This window comes from Triturus cristatus, chromosome 1_2 (genome assembly GCF_964204655.1).
Source record: "Triturus cristatus chromosome 1_2, aTriCri1.1, whole genome shotgun sequence".
NCBI lineage: Eukaryota > Metazoa > Chordata > Amphibia > Caudata > Salamandridae > Triturus > Triturus cristatus.
This window is the reverse complement of record NC_140580.1, coordinates 887,060,949-887,081,898: the sequence shown is the minus strand read 5'-3', so window position 1 is coordinate 887,081,898 and position 20,950 is coordinate 887,060,949. Positions and strand designations below refer to the sequence as shown.

General features: G+C 41.7%; 1 protein-coding gene across 1 annotated transcript in view; it reads right to left on the bottom strand.

The window, feature by feature from the left end:
• Positions 1-9,606: 9,606 nt before the first annotated feature.
• The window catches only part of LOC146868223 (taste receptor type 1 member 3-like), an 86,873-nt gene continuing 75,529 nt past the window's right edge, over positions 9,607-20,950 (bottom strand). Inside the window, exon 6 of the mRNA XM_085609522.1 lies at positions 9,607-14,870. Coding sequence (XP_085465648.1) covers positions 13,969-14,870 — 902 coding nt within the window. The 3' untranslated portion in view covers positions 9,607-13,968. The remainder of the gene's footprint in view (positions 14,871-20,950) is intronic.

Below are 20,950 nucleotides of genomic sequence, written 5' to 3'. Positions count from 1 at the left end.
TGTTTGTGTAAATTGAAGAAATTTACTGGACAATCTATAAAATTCAGTTTTTTGGAGAGATTGAACTTTTTCTTCTCTCTATGCAGCACGAGAGTTCCTTGAGAAAGACAGTGAAAGGACTCCTTTCACCTACTTGGCTGTACTAGACTAACCCCATACAGGTAACGAATGTCCGTTTACCTACTTTGCAATATTACCGGCTAATATACGACAAGTCTGACAGATATGTCTTCGTTAGGCTGCTCATTAAAATATATATGTTTTCCTACAGCTGCTGAGTTAGAGACTTGAAAGAAATTGAATTTTATAGATTGTCCAGTAAATTTCTTCAATTTACACAAACATGTAAGTAACTTGGTTTGTGTTTCTTTGCTTGGACACTTGCCTTGTACTATTAGGGGGACTCATAGATTTTTTCTTTTCTCCCCTTTTTACATAGTCAAAGATTCATAAACACAAGCATTGAGTTATTATTTGCTTGTGACCTTCCTGCGAATTAAGTGAGTAGGAGATACAATTTATATATCTCATTGCACTGGTAGTTTGAAGAAGATGGGCTCACTTTACTGCTTCTTTCTGTGCACACGTTTTTTTCGTGGTGTATATTTCTGTGTATGTTTGTAACACAAAGACCCACTTCATGTTGGGGATGGTGAGGTATTTTCTATCTTTCTTTTAATTTTTCGCACTCTCTGCACTTTATAGATTATTTGGTGGGATGCTCAATTATTTATCAGTCCTGAAGATGACCATGTACTTATGACAAAGGTCGAAACGCCGTCGACGCAATTGTGGCCACAATTTATGGAGGACACATTGTTTTGTGTGTTGTAGTTCCAGTGTTGGTTTGGAACTCCGACTTTTATGTAACCTCTTTTTGTATGCCACTTGTCTGGTTTTGTATGTCTATTAATTGTTATATGTACCAGACTATATGTTTGAGCCTCACGATATTAACTTTTATTTATAAAATAAAAAATGTTTTTTTTATATGTTGCTATAACTAAATGTGTTTCTTATACAAGGGCCACACTTTCATATTTTCTCTTTCATTTTTTGATGTTTAGTGTTGCTTCATCTAAACAATTGTGATTCTAAGTGAATATTTTGTGTACGCTGTGAACCATTGTTAGGATAAAATATTGATTGCCCCTGGTTCAGGTGGTTAGGGCTGCCCCTGTGGTGGTTAATTGCCTCTACCATCTAGGCCTGGGCTTCTTTCGCTACCTTCACTGATCTGCCATCTTGGCCAGTGACACAAATGGCCAAAGTAGCCTCATTTAACCACAACATTCAAATAACTTTGCATATCTCTAAGCAAATGTGTCAAAACATCTAGGGCCACCAATCTCTCTCATGCACTTGCATCAGCATAACTGCCCTATCAGATGAAATTGTAGTCTCTGTTTACTGAGTGTGGCTTTGAGGCAATCAGGTTGCACCGGGTCACCTGAACTCGCCTGAGAAAACTCAGCAAAGCAACTTACAAAGTTAGTAGCAGAATTCAGCCCTTCGTGCTCCGACTGAAGCTCAAGCTTTTCGGAGTACTTACGGTTTACAAGCCCGTCTCAAACACAAAACAAGAATATTGGCGGCAGTATAATTCTATGATCAAGTACATGTACTCAAACCGGAGTCAACCCCTTCGTGCGAGTTCAAATGCCCGCTCCATTGCAGTCTGACATGGGGTGGTTCAGACACTAGAAGGTTATAGTTTCAAGGACTGGTGAGTGATAAATAGGGTGGATCATCAAGTGATGGAGAGCCCTAATCTGCACAGCTTCTGGATGCACCATATTCTGAACTGTATTTGGACAACAAATGAGTGACTTTCAGTTTCGAGAAAATATGTGTTATGAAACATACCTCATAGGTTGTTATCTTAGTATAAAGAATATGCTGCTCAAACACACGGGGGATTGTTAGAAAAACGATACTTCCCAATGCACGGTAGGAGGGCAGCACTTCTTGCCGCAACCTAAATGTTACAACATTCTTGTTAGATCCTGAATTAGGTATAATACATTCTCTTCCTAGTTGCCATGACACCTGCTGTTCAGCCTGTGTGTGTGATGTCATAGAAGGCCAGATGTACAAACATTCACATTTTGTGAGTCACAAATTGCATCAAATTGCGACTCGCAATTTGCGACTCGCAAATATGAATGTACAACAGTGTCTCAGACACTGTTTGCGATTCCGAATAGGGTCGCAAATTACATGCCTCATGAATATTAATGAGGCAGTCGCAATTTGCAAAAGGAAAACGGGATGCATTTAAAAAAGAAAAATGGAACTTTTCAGTTTCATTTTTTTGAAGCCAGGCAGTGGTCCCTGGGACCACTGCCTGCTCTTAAAAAATATTTCCTCACATATTCACAAATAGGAAGGGGTCACCTGGGGACCCCTTCCTGTTGCGAGTGGTTTACTACCTACTTGAAGTAGGTGGTAAACTGCAAGTGTTTTGCGGCTGCAAATGCGGTCGCAAAACAATTGTACATGGCATGGCGACTCGCTATTAGGAAGGGACGCCCATTCCTAATAGCTGGAGTTGCAAATGCCGTTGGCGAGTCTGTGACACGCAAAATAGTATTTGTACATGCCATTACCCTTTTTTGCGGTCGTAAACGGGAGGATCTCCCATTTGCGGCCGCAAAAAAGGGTGGTACATCTGGCCCAGAATGTTTATGTGTGCCTGAGTGATCAGTTGGAAAAAGTGGGCTGAGCAGCAGGAGGCTGCTCTTGGTGGGGCACTGATATTGCATTTATATTACATTTGTAGCCTACAACCAAGACTTACCTTTAAAAATAAACTCATCATAAAATCTAAGGGACCTGCCTACAAAGGATTATTTATTGATTGCAACAATTCTACTTGAACGGAGTATACAATTAAATCACGCACCTCATCACACACATAAACACATACTGGAAGCAGTGCCATCAGGGGCCGCGGCATCAATGGTGTAGCAGGTTCAGTGGGACCAAGGACCAGTGGTGTGAGGAGCCACATTAACTCTGATTATTGATATTTTCCTGTCCATTCAGTGGTGTGTCCCATTTTCCTTGCTTGCACTAGAATCTGTGGCACACCTGCTACTCTACTGAGTGACATAGGACTCCACAAGCCTCACTTCATTCACACACCACAACACTCTACCGCACACATGCACACATGCACAAGAAAGGGTGACACAGGAAATCTCTCCCCTGACTCCCTCACATCACAAACGCAGGTCCACTCTATGTACAGTCCCTATATTCCAACTGAATTCAGTTCCTCTGGCTTAAGCAAGAAAAGAGCCAAATTGTGGGTCCACCAAACCATACACAACTCTCAGGTTCTCCCAACTATAGAAAACACACTAAGAGTACACTGCAGCAAAACCACTACTACTACTCAAGTCTCCATATCACAAACAAGCATTGTCAAAGCCAACAGGTCTCAGCAATGCGAGAGCTATTGGTGTTGTCAGTGTGAATGTCTTTTAGCCATGTTGTATAGCAGCACATCTGCTGTTCAGCAAGGTGGAAAATTACCCCAAAAAGCGCTATGATGTGCCCAGCACAGGTGAAGTCATAGCGCTTTTATGTGTTGCAGGACGGGTGGGACAATAAATTCAACACAGAGGGGCAAAGAGATAGCCCATGCGCTGTTTCACCAAAATCTGAAAATTAATACATCCTTGTGTAATGTAACAGGTTTTTTTTCTCAGTTTTATAACATGGGAACATGACCTGAAGGTTTTGGAGCCCTTTACCTGAGCACCAGTTACATTATACAAAGAGACATTAATTTTTGGTATGCACAGGGACATTAAGTGATTTGGCCAGAATCACAGGATGTTTTTCCGACTCTGAGACCCGAACCTTGTTCTCCAGCTCCAAATTCCGAAGCTCTGGTGGTTACGCCACACCCTCTTTCTGAGATGGCCTCCACTCAATCTCACAGTTCACGCGTACACAGTGATAGAAATCCCAGTAGATTGAGGTCTGGCTTTGTAAATGGTTTGTTTAATGTGTTTTTGCAAATTGTATCAATTTGCATTTTAATGAACCAGCAGCAAGTTCCTTTTTTGTTCCACTAGACACCTGTAATCCAAATCATAACCAAGTGTCCAGCAATAATCAGAGGGGCGTAGCTTCCATTGGAACAGCAGGTGCAGTTGCACAGGATCACCAAGGCCAACTGAACCCTGATTATTGATGTATTTCATGATTCGGACAGTAGCCAGGTGGCCAACTCCATCCTTGCTCCAAGGTCCCCGGCACAATGGGCACAGGACTGGTGCCACACACAAGTGGATGCAGAAGCAACATCATAGCTGGTCAGCTGCAGTCCCTCCTCCTCATGGCGTGTCTGTTGCTGTTTCAAGGACAAAGACCAGAAGCTGGGAAACAGAAACATTTGCAAGCATCGATGCACAAATGGCGCAGCAGTGGAATTCACACTACAATAGTCTATGCAGCAGCTGTGTATTTAGGTAGAGCCATCGGCAGCACGGTCTCCTTTCCAGACTAGTTTGTTACTGGCCCTACTGTTCATGTCCCCTATCCCAGATTGAACTCTTCACTTTGTGCTAAACATTAGTAACAAAGACGGGCTACATCCATCTCTTTTAAACACAGATGTGGCACCAACCTCAGAAAGATACAGTCTTTGTTTTGTCAACTTTGGAAGGGCGAGTAGCTTCATGTGTGCCACAGGATTTTTGCCTGCGAAAGCGCAAACTCAACTTGAAGTTATTGAAGTGCTTATAAGAGCACCAGTTACTATACACAAGGACACCCACATTTTTTGTGGGGACTCGTAACCTAAGTGATTTGCCCAGGATCACAGGATGTCAAGCCAACGCCAGACTCAAACCTCGTCTCCCAGCTCCAAAGTCGGCAAATCTGGCTGTTCCATCGCATCCTCTCCGCATTAAACTGATTGCTACCGGGCCTTGGAGGGAAAAGAAGCAACAGGGATGGGGGCAGGTGGAAGTGAAAAGAACCAACTGAAAACACAAGCTCTCATATGGAGTGCTTAAACCCAAATAAAAACGTAGCTCCAAAAATGGGAGTAGTGGGTGGACACAAGTACTTAGGCCATGCTCCAGGGGAGAACCAAACACAAGAAGAGGCATGATGCATGCATGCCATGACAAACGGGAACAAATTATATGAGAGTGATGTTGAAGCAAACAAATGGTAAGCTATGGGAGGGCTGTAAGCCCACTCATTGTAAACAACATGTCTCGAAGAGACAGCGCATATGCTGTCTAGCCAAGACCTAAAAAGGAGCGAATGTATGACGTTACAACGCAAAAATTTACAACGCATGCCTTTACAACGGAGTTTTTACATCGCAACATCCATTACAACGCATGATTTTACATCGCATGCCATGACAACGCATTTTTAGAAACTACATTTACAACGCATTCCATTACAACGCATACCATTACAACTCATATTACTGTTAGGGCAACAGTAGGGTAAGTGTTGGATAGTGTAGGGGTAACAATTACTATTCCCACTCCAGTGAGTGCAACAGTAGGGTAAGTGTTGGATAGTGTAGGGTTAAAAATTACTATTCCCACTCCAGTGAGTGCAACAGTAGGGTAAGTGTTGGATAGTGTAGGGGTAAAAATTACTGTTTCCCATTACGTACCTTATATTGCGTTGTAATAGCATGCGATGTAGTGACATGCGTTTTAATGACATGCATTGTAGTGACATGCGATATAATGTCTGCGTTGTAATGGCATGCGATGTAAAGGATGTTGCACTGTAATGACTGTGTTGTAAAGGTAGCGCAATGTAATGACTGCGTCGTAAAGGTAGTTTCCCAAAAGGAGCACATCATTGAAATTAATGGTACACAGTTGAATTATCCAATGCCACTCAGGTCACCATATCACCCAAAATCATATAATTCGAGTCATACACATATTTAAGTCACAGTGTAGATGTACTTATACACTGAGCCATCTAATATCATGTTTTTGCTATTGTATCTTTTATCAAGAGCTCTAAGACCAATATGGGTTTCTAGGCACAAATTGTATGACTGCTACTCATGTGTCTGCATGAAGACTATTAGTAACTTAAAGTGAGAAAAGAGCCAGGTTTTCAGTTTTTATGGGATGCAGGATGGTTCCATTATGTGCTACAGGGTCCGACAGATAAAACTCCAAACCCTTCTTATATGTTAATAATTCCACGGAAGAGTGCTCCCACAGGACTATTTGGAGAGTCTAAGGCTACAAACATTAGATGTTGCCCACAGATTTTCCAGTAGACTAAAAAGTATTTTCAATAAGGATCTGGTAGAAATCGAGAGAGAAAGGCGTTTGACCGAGGGATGTTCTGTGCTTAAAGATGCAATCAGACAGCTACATACAGACCACTGGCCATCTCAGTAGCTATTTTGAAGGGCCTAGTATACAATATATTCACAGTTGACTTGAGACAAGCCGGGGCTAGGACCATTACTACTGAAATACACGCTCTGGTGTGAAGATGAAATGGGTGGAATTATACAACTGGGTGAAAGGTTAGAATCCACTTTGAATCCCAGGCCTATTATCCCTTGAAGAGGTGTCAGGGGTTACCCTTTGCCCGATGGACATTGACACTTTGCCATTTAAGATCTTGGCCGGGACAGTAATTTCCAAATGCAGGGCTATTGCTTGGTCTATCATTGGGAAAATACTTTTCACTGGATCTCAACTTCATGGAAATAGCATGCGTTGATGACACTGAGCATTTGATGAGCAAAAGATAATATTTCCACCAGCATTCCTTTGTTCTGGGATGACCATTGAAACTATGGTGGTTTAGGACACAAAAACATGTGAAATGCCTCCAGTGCACTGGGAGGAAAATCGCAACATACCAGGAACTTTTGTTATGCTGGTCCTGGAGCCATATTTAGGACTTGTGTAAATGATGATAGTTCTCCCACTCCATCACAGAAGGGGCTGAGCTACTACCACCATCTTTTCCTGTAGCTTTTTCCTATTAGTCATGAGCTATTTCAGGGGTAAAATTCTTGTCATATGGGGGACCACTTTAAACGTGGTGGGCCCTCTACCACCAGAATGAGCAAAAGACTGCCCCTAGCGCAACAACGTTTCAGCAGCCAGGTCCCCGAGTGTTAAATGACTCTGCAAGCCACTGGAGGAGAAATTACTGACGTTTCTTTGAAATAACCGTAATTAAGGGTGTCTGTAAATATTGGCGTGTAAACCAGTGGTAAGCAAGGTGGGTGCTATTTTTGTCTGAGTTCGACTGCACAAGTACATTGAATATTGAGATGATGAATATGATAAATATTGACATGATAAAAATGGCAAATGCTGAGATGATAAATATGGTGAATACTGAGATGATGAATATGATTAATATTGAAATGTTGGCTATGATAAATATTGAGATGATGGATATGATATATATTGAGATGATGGATATGATAAATATTGAGATGATGGACATGATATATATTGAGATGGTGGCTATGATAAATATTGAGATGATGGATATGATATATATTGAGATGGTGGATATGATAAATATTGAGATGGTGAGCATGGTGAATATTGAGATGGTGAGCATGGTGAATATTGAGATGGTGCGCATGGTGAATACTGGGACAACGAATAAGGCTTCCAGTCCTTTCTCAGGTAGAAATGTAATTGTGCAGACTAACTTAGAGAAAGAGAGCACCCACCTTGCTCACCAATGATTTAACAATAGTTTCTTATTCAACTATGTAATGAAATCCAATAGTGTTTCAGACTATTAGGAGCAAACCAAAGATATAAGGAAACACATGCATATAAGAGAAAAGTGCATTGATGTCATCTGTTCCAATAATTCCGCCAAAGACATAAGTAGGAAAAGGACAGGGCAATAGCAAAACAACACTCAAAGGGGACGATGGGAGGTTGTAAGTCATCTGTGGGTGTCTTCAGATCCTTGAAGAAGAACTTACCATTACTGGAGATGAGAAATTGTTCTAATGGGTATCAACCCCTGCAAGTTGCTTACCTGAACACCCCAAGACAGTCTGCAGAGTGGAGGAAGTTTGAGTATACCAACCCAAGTTAGAGCAGAAATGACTGCAAGACCTGCCTACCAAAATCATACTGAGCATACCTCCTTGTCTCGAGTCAAGAGTGGACCAGGTTTTCTACATTGACTCGTGTTGGGTCTGAACTAGTATTAACATTTGTGTGGAATCGTGGAGTAATATGGGCTTTCCTTGAAACAGTAGGCGATGTCTACTTACCACTGCTTCTGGTCTGTTTCTGGAAAGATCTGCAGATAGGTTCTGGGGTTCCTCCCCGACAGATACTCGGTCCACAATTAGGAAAGCATTCGACAATCTAATGCTATTTATCATATCTGTTAGCGATACCGTGGGGCGTGTACAGAATTTAACCAAAGCGATAAATAGAACCAATTACATATTTTATTCAGAGTAATGGGGAATAACATGATGATTTTATTGTTTTCTACATCACATCCACATGTCCCGTTATTTACTGGGCATTTTATCCGGTACATTTTGGCAGGGATACCTTGCTGTTATTTACCCAGTGAAAACTCCAAGGCCCTAGTGGACATCTTAAACATTCTTCTTCAGTTATTTTTATACAGCGTGAACTAGTCCAAGGGCATTAGAGCACTTTATAGGAGAGCAGCCCAATGTCACATTTTTCATGGTTTTTTTGCAGCCATGTGGAGGTTAGGCGAACTACCTAGAATCAACAGGATGTTAAGAGAATGCCAGGATTGAAACCTAGGGACCCATTAGTATGTCCGCCCGCCATACCCTCGGGAAACGGGACCGTCCGCTGAGGGTGCCGCGGTTCGCACTCCCGATTAGTATGCGCCCGCCACACTGGCGGGCGCATGGCGCATCTGCAACATTGCAGCGGGCGGTGCAGAGAGCACCGTCCGCCGCAATGCCAACTAGACAGGTAGTGCGTTTCAATGCACCACATGACAGGCACCGCGCGGTGCCTGCCACGTTGTTCATTGAAAGATAGGGGGGTATCATAGGTACCCCCCATGTGCACCCCCCACCCCCCAGAATCCTATGGCAAAAACCGCCTGCCTTTCCGCCGCTACGGAAAGGCAACACCCCGCCTGCATAGTAATATGGATGGAGGTGTCTACCAGACTGCTTTTCCGCCCGGTAGGCAATCGGGCGGATTGCCTACCGGCAGAAACCCGGCAGACGGTCTTCCCGTCCGCCGGGATCCCCCCCGCCATGGTAATGTGGCGGGGGGAATATGCAGCGGGCGGAGGTTTTTGGCGGGCGGATCACCACCGCCATACGGGCGGTGGCGATCCGCCCGTTACCCTAATGGACCTCCTAGTGTCTCACTTACAAAGTTTGCAGCTCTAGCCCTTAGACCACATGAGTTTTCTTGCTTTTGTGGTTTTATTGACAAGCATTCAATGTTCACATTGAGAATACATTTAGAGAGTTTTCTTGCTTTATACTACCCAATCATAATGAGAATTAATTTTTGATTTCCTAAAGAAAAACATTTCAATAGTTGTAAATAAATAATTGAAAAAACAAACATCTTATTCTTAGTTGTGCTCTCGATTTTAAAGTCAAACCAGATTTATTATTATCGGCCATTTTAGAGGCCTTGCAGTGACACCTTGGATGCAATCAGTGTTTAAAAAAGTTTTCTTTTAATCGCTTCATGGCTACCTAGAACATAATTTACTCCGTTTGTATATGATCTCTTTTCAATACCTTAAATAGTACTAATAGAAGATGGTGTGTCGCGAAAAGTTGTTTAAAGCAAATTTTTATGACATGCAACATTATTCATGACATTTTTACAACCACGATGAGATAATTCTTATCATGTGTACATCGGGTATTTCAATGCTCCCATATATTTCTATAAACATTTTTTTAAGCAGTAATTCCAATTTAATAATGATAGGTATGACATTAATGGGTAAGCTTTTTCTTGCTGATTATTTTACATCCCTTGTAACACCTGGTTATATCAACTTAGGGTTAACCACTTCGAAAGACAGACAAAAAACAGAATGTTATGTACAGTGTAAATCAAGATGTCTTTTAACCATTTTTAGGGTGAGCCTACCAGACAATGCAAACTGTCTGGTTGCAAAAGACCAATTGTCAGCTTACCATTGGTTGGCTTTATTGTAATTCTCATTTGCTTAATTTTTTGATGTATTGCCTGTTCATCTTCTGTTTGTCCCTCCCCAGGAGCATACCCTCTTTACTTGTATATTTTGTACTAATCATCTTTAGCAAACAACTTTTTTTATTTTTGCCTACACACTCCACAACAGTGTATGTGTTTTCCATCTACCTCTACCGTGTGCTTCTCTCTCTCCTTACTCTCCGTTTTTCTCTCTCCTGCCTATGTCCTTCTGAGGTGTTCTCTCACTCATGTGCTACTCCCTCTGCCCTCCGTGTGACGCTTTTTTTCCTCCATCCTGCCACCTGCTGCTCTGTTACCCCAAATCCCCTCCCAACACCCATGGTCCTTACACGCTATAAATTGTTATTTTTTTGTTGACAGATCGAAGTGGCATCAGGCATATTGCATCAGTAAATAAAGAATGAAAGCAAACTGTGCCTGCGAAATTCAGTTTGTGCTTGGGTCAATGGAAAGACACACCCACCATCACTTTTTTATTTTGATGATGCTGTACAGTGTTCCACCTCTGTACAACTCCGCGAAAAGCAATTGTCAGTGACCTACTGGCTTTGCTAGTGCTTGTTACTACATGGAGTTTGTAAATGAATGCCTCAATAAATCTTCGCTGTATTAGGACACTATATTTTTGTGTTGGCTTTATAGGAGGCTTTATAGGATTATATTTGTAGGTTTATGTCTCTGTATTTCCACTTGGCATGGGATTCTTGGCGGTTGCATACAATAGTAAGAAGGCCTTTAGTAACTGTAAGGCACACAGCCAGGACAAAAGAGGGGCGTGATCACCTTAGATGCTACAAAGTACCCCTTTGTGTCCAGCGTCAACTCTCTTCTCTGCTTCTTCTACGCAGAAACACTCATTTAAGCTTTTTCTTGTTACTTGATGAAGACAGTCATAAAATGCCTGAAATTCTTCACTAGGTCTATGATTCTACTCTCCACATAGAATGTAACCAGTATTCACCACATTTTCCCATGGTCTCAAAACACTGTAACCTGATGTCTAGACTTAACTCACCTGACAGTACCAATGTGTTGCAAGCTTGCCAGGTTGCAATATCTACCCTGTATAACATTACATTCCTTTCCTAAGAAAATTTCTACATAGACACATACTCCCAAGTGACTCACTCATTCTTTACACACTTAGGGGCCGATTCCGATGTGGTTTGGAAGGCCTCCTAACGGCATTTGGTCCATCTAAATCGGATTGGGAATGTGTCTTTCCGACCGACCGAGTACGATGCGAGTTAGATGTTAGGAATATCCTAATCCAAACCTGACGGCATTTGGAATGACCGAGCCGTACTGAGCAGAATCGTACGTCTCTACGGGCCGCATTTCCGAACGACCGATTACGATGCTGGATTTAGACAGTCTTTACGAATCGTGCCATCCGACTCGAATCAGCAGTCAGAATCAGACTTTGTGGGCCCGTAGCGGGCCCCCCTGCACCAGGAGCCTTCCCAATCAGGCCCGTTGAGGTACCCATGGGATGTATGATGTAACAACGCGAGTCATTACATCGCGTGCCGTTACATCGCGGTCGTTACGACAACTGCGATGTTACCACGCTATGCCATTACAACGCAAGTCTTTACATCGACTTGCGCTAGATGGCATGCTAACATTAGAAAAGTGTCATTTACTATTCCAACTCCAGTCCACTAACAGTAGGGAAGGTGTTGGGATAGTAAACTACACTATTTGAAATGTTAGCACGCCATCTAGCACAAGTCGATGTAAAGACTTGCGTTGTAATGGCATAGCATGGTTACATCGCGTTCGTTGTAACGACCGCGATGTAACAGCATCGCAGTGTACTGACTGCGATGTTAAGGATGTTTTCCTTACCCATGGGCCCCCCTTACCAGCCATGCACAGGGTGCTCGATTTTCCCCAGCCACCCCTTTGTTCAATGGGAGCCTATGCATTCGGTCGGAACATAGGCTCCCATTGAAGTCAATGGGAGTCCAACCAAATTGTATCTGGAAGCATTCAGATGCATTGTAATCGGTTGGTCGGACTCTCCCGATCTGAGTCGGTCGGAAACCATTCCCAAACCCATTCGGTCTGGAAGATTTACAAACTGCATCGGAATCAGGCCCTTAGTTACTTTACACAAAGCTGAGCTCCCAAACCCAAGGACACAAGACAAGATGATTCCATGTCACAAAGTCCTTGAGCATTAAATCGCTCCTATTATTGAAGTTGTCACTGTCTAGATAATGTATCAACTTGGTAAACAAATCACCCACCAAACTATATCAATACTACTAACTTTCACTCATACATCACAGAGACATCTTTTTGCTGTTTTGTGCTGTATCGCACTTTGCCATACCCATAGCCGAAACAGCCAGAAAATCATACAGTAGAAACCCAACATCTCCAGAAATTTCTAATTAATCTGAACCATCGATACATCTTCTTCACTGCAACCTGCCAACCATAGCCCTAAGAGGCTTCTTATTGAGATGCAGAAAAACTCTTAATCAAAGAAAACAGAATACCATAGAAACCTAACCAACAATACAATGGATCACTGAAATCTGGTTGTATGAGTGATCGGACCAACAAGTAGTCTTTATTCCATTAAGACAACCAACTCACATTTGAAAACTTAAATGTAGAGAAAGGGCCCCTACACCCTTCAATTAACACCAAGCAAAATTAAGTGACCCACCAATTGACCGAACAATAACATACAAAACATGCTTGCCTCACCCTCTGATAGCCACTCTTGCTAACTTAAGCTCTCACCCAAATGTGCTTTATGGACCATTTTGTCCAGCAATTGCACCCCCATGCATGTAATTCTTACCAGGACATTATTGCTGTATCTGACTATGATTGAGCTTATGACTGTTTCTTTTAATGTATAGTACTGGTATTTATCTGGTGCTTGCCATGTTCCTTGTGAGGCCAAGTGAAATCAGGCCTTTTTTGATTATACAGAGCTGACTCTGCATGCTGTCCAATTCTTACTGATTCAGATACTTTATTTGCTGTTTTTAAAGGAGCTCAACCTTTGTATGTTTTGTCACACTGCAATAAAGCTATGTCTTGTGACAATAGACATTTATTGCCTATTGGCTATGTCGGCTCATTCTGACATGAATGAGGGCCAATGCGGTTGGGTCTAACTGGGATTTGTCCTTTCCTAACTGGGTATGTTTGAATGGAATGAGAACTTTTTATTGTGAAAGTAACTTGATTCATATCTTTACTACCTATATGCTACTGGCATTGAACCAAAAGGTATGCCCATTATTGGTTTATATTACTTATATTTTACACCCAACTAACTTCGTCATTGCAGGGCAGTTGTTTAGGTGTTTTTTGGGGTCAAGTGAGAGTTTATTAAGAAGAAGAGGGAGATTCTGTGGTTCCACAATGTGTGAGGATCTAGGGATTCACACAGTTGAACAAAGTTAATGGCGTCAGTCAATGGACGTGCGAGAAAGGTGGAATCTTCTCTGGTAAAGCAGGCACAGAGGGTGACCCCTTAGAAACGAGGGTGTTAATGAGACATTTTTTAGGCTGATGCCTTGGAGGATATTGTGTGTTGTATGTCAGAAGGGGCATATTCACCAGTTGAACCTTGGTGTTTAGTTTTGTGTCAATACCTTTCACGAACAAACATTTATTAAACTGGTGCAGAGGAATTCAGAAGGGATGGGAATGGATTAACTGTGGCTGCATTTATTCATTTTCTGATAGTGTCTAAAGGACTTTACATGGCTGTAATTGGGCTTTACTTTAAATAAATTGTGAAATAATCTCTCATTTCAAGAGCAGATCTAAAGAGCAGAATGTAACATTTTGGGAGAAAGTAACCTCCAACTATCCACAGAGTGCTGATCAGTGTGGTGGTGAACTGAAGGAGGTTATTTATTTCTGGTGGTACTTTGACATAAGTTGGAATGAACAGAATCCAGAGAATGAGATAACCCAGCATGGAGAATGTGATGTCCCGGGCAAGATTGTACTGCTTGGGGGGTTTCTGAGACATACAACTGCACATGAAAGAAAAGAGGGCAAGCAGGGTATTGTACCCAAACATCAAAGCCCAGCTTTGCAATGGCTGGATACCACATTCCAGATGTTTGGACAAAAAGTTGACTTTTTTGTTGGCTAAGGACAAGGGAGTGGTGTTGCACATGTGCCACACACAGAAAATGCCTTCCACTGAGATGATCACAGTCAACACAGTCCATTTCCGTTTAGTTTTTAGCCAGTGAAAAGCAATCCTGGGTGCAGTTTTGAAATCCACAGCAAGTGCAACGTGGAGAGACTTCAATAGAAAAGTAGACAAGACGGCAGTAAAGCAGATAGACAGAAAGGGCTGTTGTATACGGCACATGGTGTCAGTCGGCCAACCGACGAATACAAAGGGGTTACAGCAGGCGACGGAAAGGCCAAAGAGTGCCAGAAAGCTCATGTTGCCCCCAGATGCCTGGACAACAGGTGTGTGGCGGTGTCTGAAGAAGAGGAAGGCCACAGCTGCAATCAGAATGAAGAGGGCAGCATTAAAGATGAGGAGGGTGATGACAGATGTGTCGCTCCACTGCAGGAACAGAAAAGTTGGCTGAGTGCACTGGGTACTTCGCTTACTGGACCATTGGCCCTCAGGGCACGGGGCACACTGGAGGTCATCTGGAAGATAACATTAAAAAGATTAATTGGCGAGGCATATCCATGCACACAGTGAACATAATGATGTAGGTTCTACCCTACAGTAGGCCCATCTGTCAGAAACATTGGACACCTGGAGGACACATGACAGATCAGATTTCTCCGCATACATGGCCTCTGATCAACACTGGATTTAGGTGCAAGACGTGCTAAGGACTAATAAAGGAAATTGGCACTGTGATGACAAAATATTCACACCTGTCTCATCTCAATATTTAGGTGTTATTTATGTGAAGTTTGGTGCTGTTGGTTTTTGGCCTTTTGATTCTGTTTAGGAGGGCCCAAATGCAATGGTCCCACAGAACAAAACTCCATCTCCTGGTTTTGCATGGGCTGTAGTCCCAAAAGTATTTCCTCATTCCATATGCTTTATGGGGCTGACCCTCCACAAAACCATCACTATAGGTATTTTTGGGTGGCAGTGGTTTATGCTTTTTGGAGTACAGGTTCACTGAGAGTAGCCATCTTGTTACCTAACTAAGCAAAGTAAAGTCTAGTGACCTCTGGTAACACTGACCAGATTCACATTTATTTATTTTTTTGTGTGTGCAAGATATGTAAGTTTGTGAATGGAATACCTATTGTGAAAACCAAAATTAGTGCACATGAAGACATTATCCTGTTTTCCTATGCTGCACCTGTCATTAGGCTTACACTTATATAATCACAAACTGCTTCTTGTGCAAAATAACATATTTCAGATGAGAAAGAATGCTATCACAGAAAACAACAAGTATCAGTATATCTCCTACGTTTTCTCCAGGAACTGTTTTGCTGGGATGCACATTTTTTCCACCATAGTGTTACATCTGTGCCGAGCGCTTACCGGAGATTACAAGCATATAAATTAATTATGGGAGATATTTACAATAAAATGCCAGAGCGCGGTGTTACGCATAAATTGGTAATACCGCGCTCTGACATTTTCTAATCACAAGGATGCACAGTTTTACTAAAAAATGGCGCACACCTGCGTTTCCCCTAGCGCTAAAAAAAGCTGCATAGCGCCAGCACAGGCACACTTGAACCATGTTGCAAGTGTTCCTGCGCTGCGGGGCTACTGTTAATGTGCAGGAAGGGATACCTTCCTGCACATAAACAATCTTTGAAGGTGATTTGCTCTTTCTATGTGTGCTGCAGAATGGAGCACACATGGAAAGAGCAAAATACGAGGAGAAATTAGTATTTTCTCCTCTTATCGCCATCCTAAGACCAGGTTTTACCTGGCCTTAGTTTTTGGCACTGCCATATCTGGTAAATATGGGGCAGCGTCAAAAAGCTATGGGTGTTGCAGTGGAATGCCCACTGCAACACCCATTGCACGCCCCTTTCACGCTAACTGAAGCGTGAAAAGGGGCCTTATTTACAAGGTGGCATTGAGCCACATTAAGTGGCTTAGCGCCGCTTGTAAATAAAGAGAAGGAAATATCGCCACCAGAACATCACTAAAAGTGACTTTCTAGTGGTGATATCCCCTTGGAAATATGCCCCACAGTACTTTCTTTGCACAGCCAGAGTTAAAGTTCCTTTTCCCAAAATGCCAGGAACGGGCAGTGCAGGTAAGAGCGGTGGGTGGGGGGTATTCGACAGACGATGAGGGAAAATTAATCATTTATGACATTTTCCCTCTGCATTTTCTGTGGAATCCCCCCCCCCCCCCCCCACCGCTCTTACCTGCACGGGCCGCTCCTACAAAATGCCTGCCTGCCTCACTGCCTGCCAGCATACCTGTCTGTCTGTCTGTCTGTCTATCTATTTATCTATCTATCTATCTATCTATGGTGCCAGAAGAATGTGGAAAGAATCTAATCACCTACTGAGAAAGAAAAGAATACAGGTGTGAGTTGGCTTCCATCTACTGGATCTTCTATTAATAATACAGATAATGATTTGTTACTTATACCGATTTCTATGAGAACAGAATAAGGAAAAGTTGTTAATACCTTTGCATTGTTGGATAGTGGTTCCCGTGGAATGCTCACGAATCAAGATTGGACCACTAAGACTAATATTCCTAGGGCAATTAATAACAATTCTGAAATGTTTTTAACTGCTGTTGGCTCACCATTAATTTTAGGACAAATACGCGAGATGTCCTGTCCATTGCAAGTCTCATTAGAGATCAAATTGAAGTATTATCTATTGACATGCTTTTTTTTCAAAGCCTTAGTCTGTTTACTTTACCCTCATAGGAAATATGACTGTGCCATATCTATTGTTCTTTTATTGGACATCTGTATTTCTTAACTGAGAAAGAATGTGAGCTAGTGAAGAAATATTTGTAGGAGAACTTTTAAAAATAGTTTAACCTTGCCATCTTTATCATCTGTTGGGGCACTTTTTTTCTTACACCAAAAGTACATCAATATTTTAAATCTTGTATTGATTATAGAGATTTAAATCAAATTGCAATCAAGGATAGATGTCCGTTTTCTTAATAAAGAGATCTTGAAATCAATCCATGGACCACATGTTTAATTAAACTTGACTTATGAGGTGATTGTCATATTTTGCAAATACAGAAAGGGGGAGTGAAAAACTGTTTTCTACACTCCAATCAGGCATGCTGAATATAGTGCTTCTATTATATATATTTTATATTAATATCATATATAATAATATATAAATATATAATATATCATATAATATATATATTATATACTATATATATTATATATAATATATATATTATATATTATATTATATATATTATTTATATTATATATTATATATATAATATATTGTATATTAATATAGTGCTTCTGCTATTTTTCAGTGTTTTATGGATTCAATATTTTCTGATGTCTTCAATCAGCTTGTATTGCTCTATTTGAATAATATTATTTCATTTTGAAAGACTCTTTCGGAACATTAAGAACGTGTGCGTTTTTGTTATCTAGACTTTACCAGCACCATTTGTCTGGCAAATCCAAGAAGTGTGAGTTTGAGAAGGAAAAAATGTGATATCTTTGATTTCATTCGAATGTTTCTGGCCTTTCAATGAACCGAAAAAGGTTTCAGCTGTTACGGATTGGCCTTCACCTGTGAATTGTAAAGGTAAACTTTCTGTGGATTTGCAAATTGTTATTGTCAATTTATTAAGAACTTCTCATTGATAACCAGTCACATCACCCACATTTTTCAAAAGCAATACATGAAGAGAGGCAGGAACGATCAAGCCGAAATAACAGAAATAATCTTTTGCCATTCAGATACATCAAAGATGATTTTTTGTAAAGCTGATACCTCTAAACGGACAGTTACTGAACTTTTGTCATAAGAGCAAGAAGATGGAGGACAAGAATATCCTGTTTTTATGTATGTCATGTTTTGACAGTCTGAATGGAACTACTCAGTTCTTGAAGAGAACTTGTAGCCATGAAGACAAGAACTGAATTGAGACATCTTTAGATAGGCACTAGATAACCATTCTAAATATTAACTGATCATGACAACTTACGGTGTTTGCAAATTCTTCAATGCAAGATTGGGCATCAAGCTAGAAGGGCATTTTTCTTTGCACAGTATAATTTCAGTATAAATTAGGTTCCTGGTTTTGACCGATGCTCTATCTTGTTAACATCTGAAGTCATCACTTACAGTCTGCTTGTAGTTCCCTCTTAGAGGCCAATTACGATGTCGGTTGGTAAGGTTCAAAATGGCATTCGGTTCATCTGAATCTGTGTCGGAACCCGTGTTTCTGACCGACTCTGTAACAGTTCCAACCGACTGATTACGAAACAAGGTAGTCGGTCGGTCATTCCAAATCGGTTCTGACCGGCATTCAGAGAGTCCAAGTCAATCGAAGCTGAATCGTTGAACTCTACGTGCCGCATTTCCAACCGACCAATTACGATGTCGGATTCCGACAGCCTTTCCGATTCCGTCAGTCCGACACGAAAAGGCTGTTGGAGACTGATTCTGGGGGCCCGTAGAGGGCCCCCCGTCACCTGGGGGCCTCCAATTGTGCCCCATGGGAGTACCCATGGGACCCCTCTTTACAACCATGCGCAGTGTGGCAGGCACCATGGGGTGCCCACCACAGGGTGCAAGGTTTTCCGGGACAACCCCTTTTTTCAATGGGAGCCTGTGCTGTCAGTCCAAACACAGGGTCCCATTGAAGTCAATGGGAGTATGACCGAACGGTGTTCGAACACATCGTAATCGGTTGGTGGGACTCCCCGAACCCGAGTCGGTCAGAAAGCAATCTGAAACTGGGTCGGACAAAATGCTTTCCAACTGACATCGTAATCTGCCCCTTAACGTGTGGATGAATTGCTCAGTCTTTTTTTTTTTTAGAAAAAATTAAGATTGCTCCAGAATATATGGATCTAAAGGAATTTAAAGATCTTTATCAAATAGTTCCCTTAGCTCACTGCCAGTTAACTTTCAGCCACAATTTTTTGTGCCTATTTATTATAGCTCATGACATCAATCCTGTGGCCTTTTAGTTGAAGTTGCCTAACATTTGGAACATTCATTCTGTTTTTTCATTCATCCCAACCGCAGTTATATGTTCCAGAGCCTTATCATCAGCTTCCGTCAGTGCATCCACCAGTTATGGTACAAGAACACCCTGAATAAGAGTTTCAAGAAAGTTTTCAATACATTTGTGATTCTCACTGTTTCAAGGTTGTCTTCAATTCTTGATCCATATAAAGATTAATCTTCTACTGAGTATTCTGGGAAGATGTTTCTTCAGTTCACACTTCCTTGTTAGCATGCCATTTCTTTCAGTGGTGCCCTAACAAGCCTGGAGCGTCAGGAAGGGGAATCACTGTTGTATCTGTGCCAAGAGACTAGCACAGATTGCAAGCATTTAGGCTCTTTCATCCCTTTTCTTCTTCTCCTTTGCACATATGTCTAATCTTTTCTTTTAGTCATTTTTTTCATTCAACCAACCTATGGTATCCGACCTATTTAGTCTGTTCCATTTCTAGTGGCTCGCACACATCGACATTCTTATGTGTCTTGGTTTCCAGATAGCCTGTTCAGAGTTCCAACGTCTCAGAAGCCACTGGCATGTCCTCCATTACTCCCAAGACTGAGAGAGACACAACTGGGCTGGGAGTATTTACTGCCAGCCAGTAGTCTTTGCACTGCAGCTTTCAAGGCCAAGCTATAGAGGGAGAGCGAGAGAGCTGCCCGAACACACGTCTTTCTAGTTCTACAAGTTACAACAACTTATTGCAGAAATTCCTAACCTCTATAAACCCAGGAGCTGTACAAGGAGGTTCATCTCTCCTTGTAACATAAGAAAAAGGTATCTTTCAGGATTTTTTCTCATTTATTGTAAGATAGTAGTAACACCCTAAACCATGCCCTATATAATGGAGGCCATTCTATCATAACTTGATATCCGAGCATGTAGACAAAAGGCAGGCACATACCAGCATTGCTGACTTTCTTTGTGCTCCTGAGCTTTCCTCCCTATTATTCACTAGTAGGGCCTGATTTGACAAATTTATCGTATGAAATTCATCGATCTGTCCGCTTTCTGCCCAACCTCAGTGCAATGAAAGTCAATTACATTTCCCCAATACTACTGGCCAGTTGTCCAGAATTCTGTACATTAGTCTGCTTGTACACACTTTTCGGGTTGGTAAATATTTTGAGAGATCCACAGAATGAAGATTAAATATATTTGGAACAGCCATAAAAAATATGTGTGACTCCCACCACCCCCAGGATGCATGCTGAAAAATAAATGTGCTATCTCCTCAAATAAAAGTGTGGTTTTAACGACAATGTTATTCAGACTTGCTGTCATTGTCAGGAGCTCTCAATTTTATGTCAGTGAGGATATACCCAACTGCCAGTATGTGATGACCCTCAATCTTTCTTAATGGGTTGGTTCAAAGTGGCTGCCAGAGCCTAGCTATATAGAGTGGTACTACTGACTTGGGGTCCTGGGGGAAAGTTGACCCTTATACCACTGCACCACTGGGGATGAATATTGTGTTCCTTTACCCGTGGCTGGTTTTCTAAAAATACAGGCCCTAAAGGTTTCTTGAGAGCTTGCTGCTAGTGTTGTTGAATGA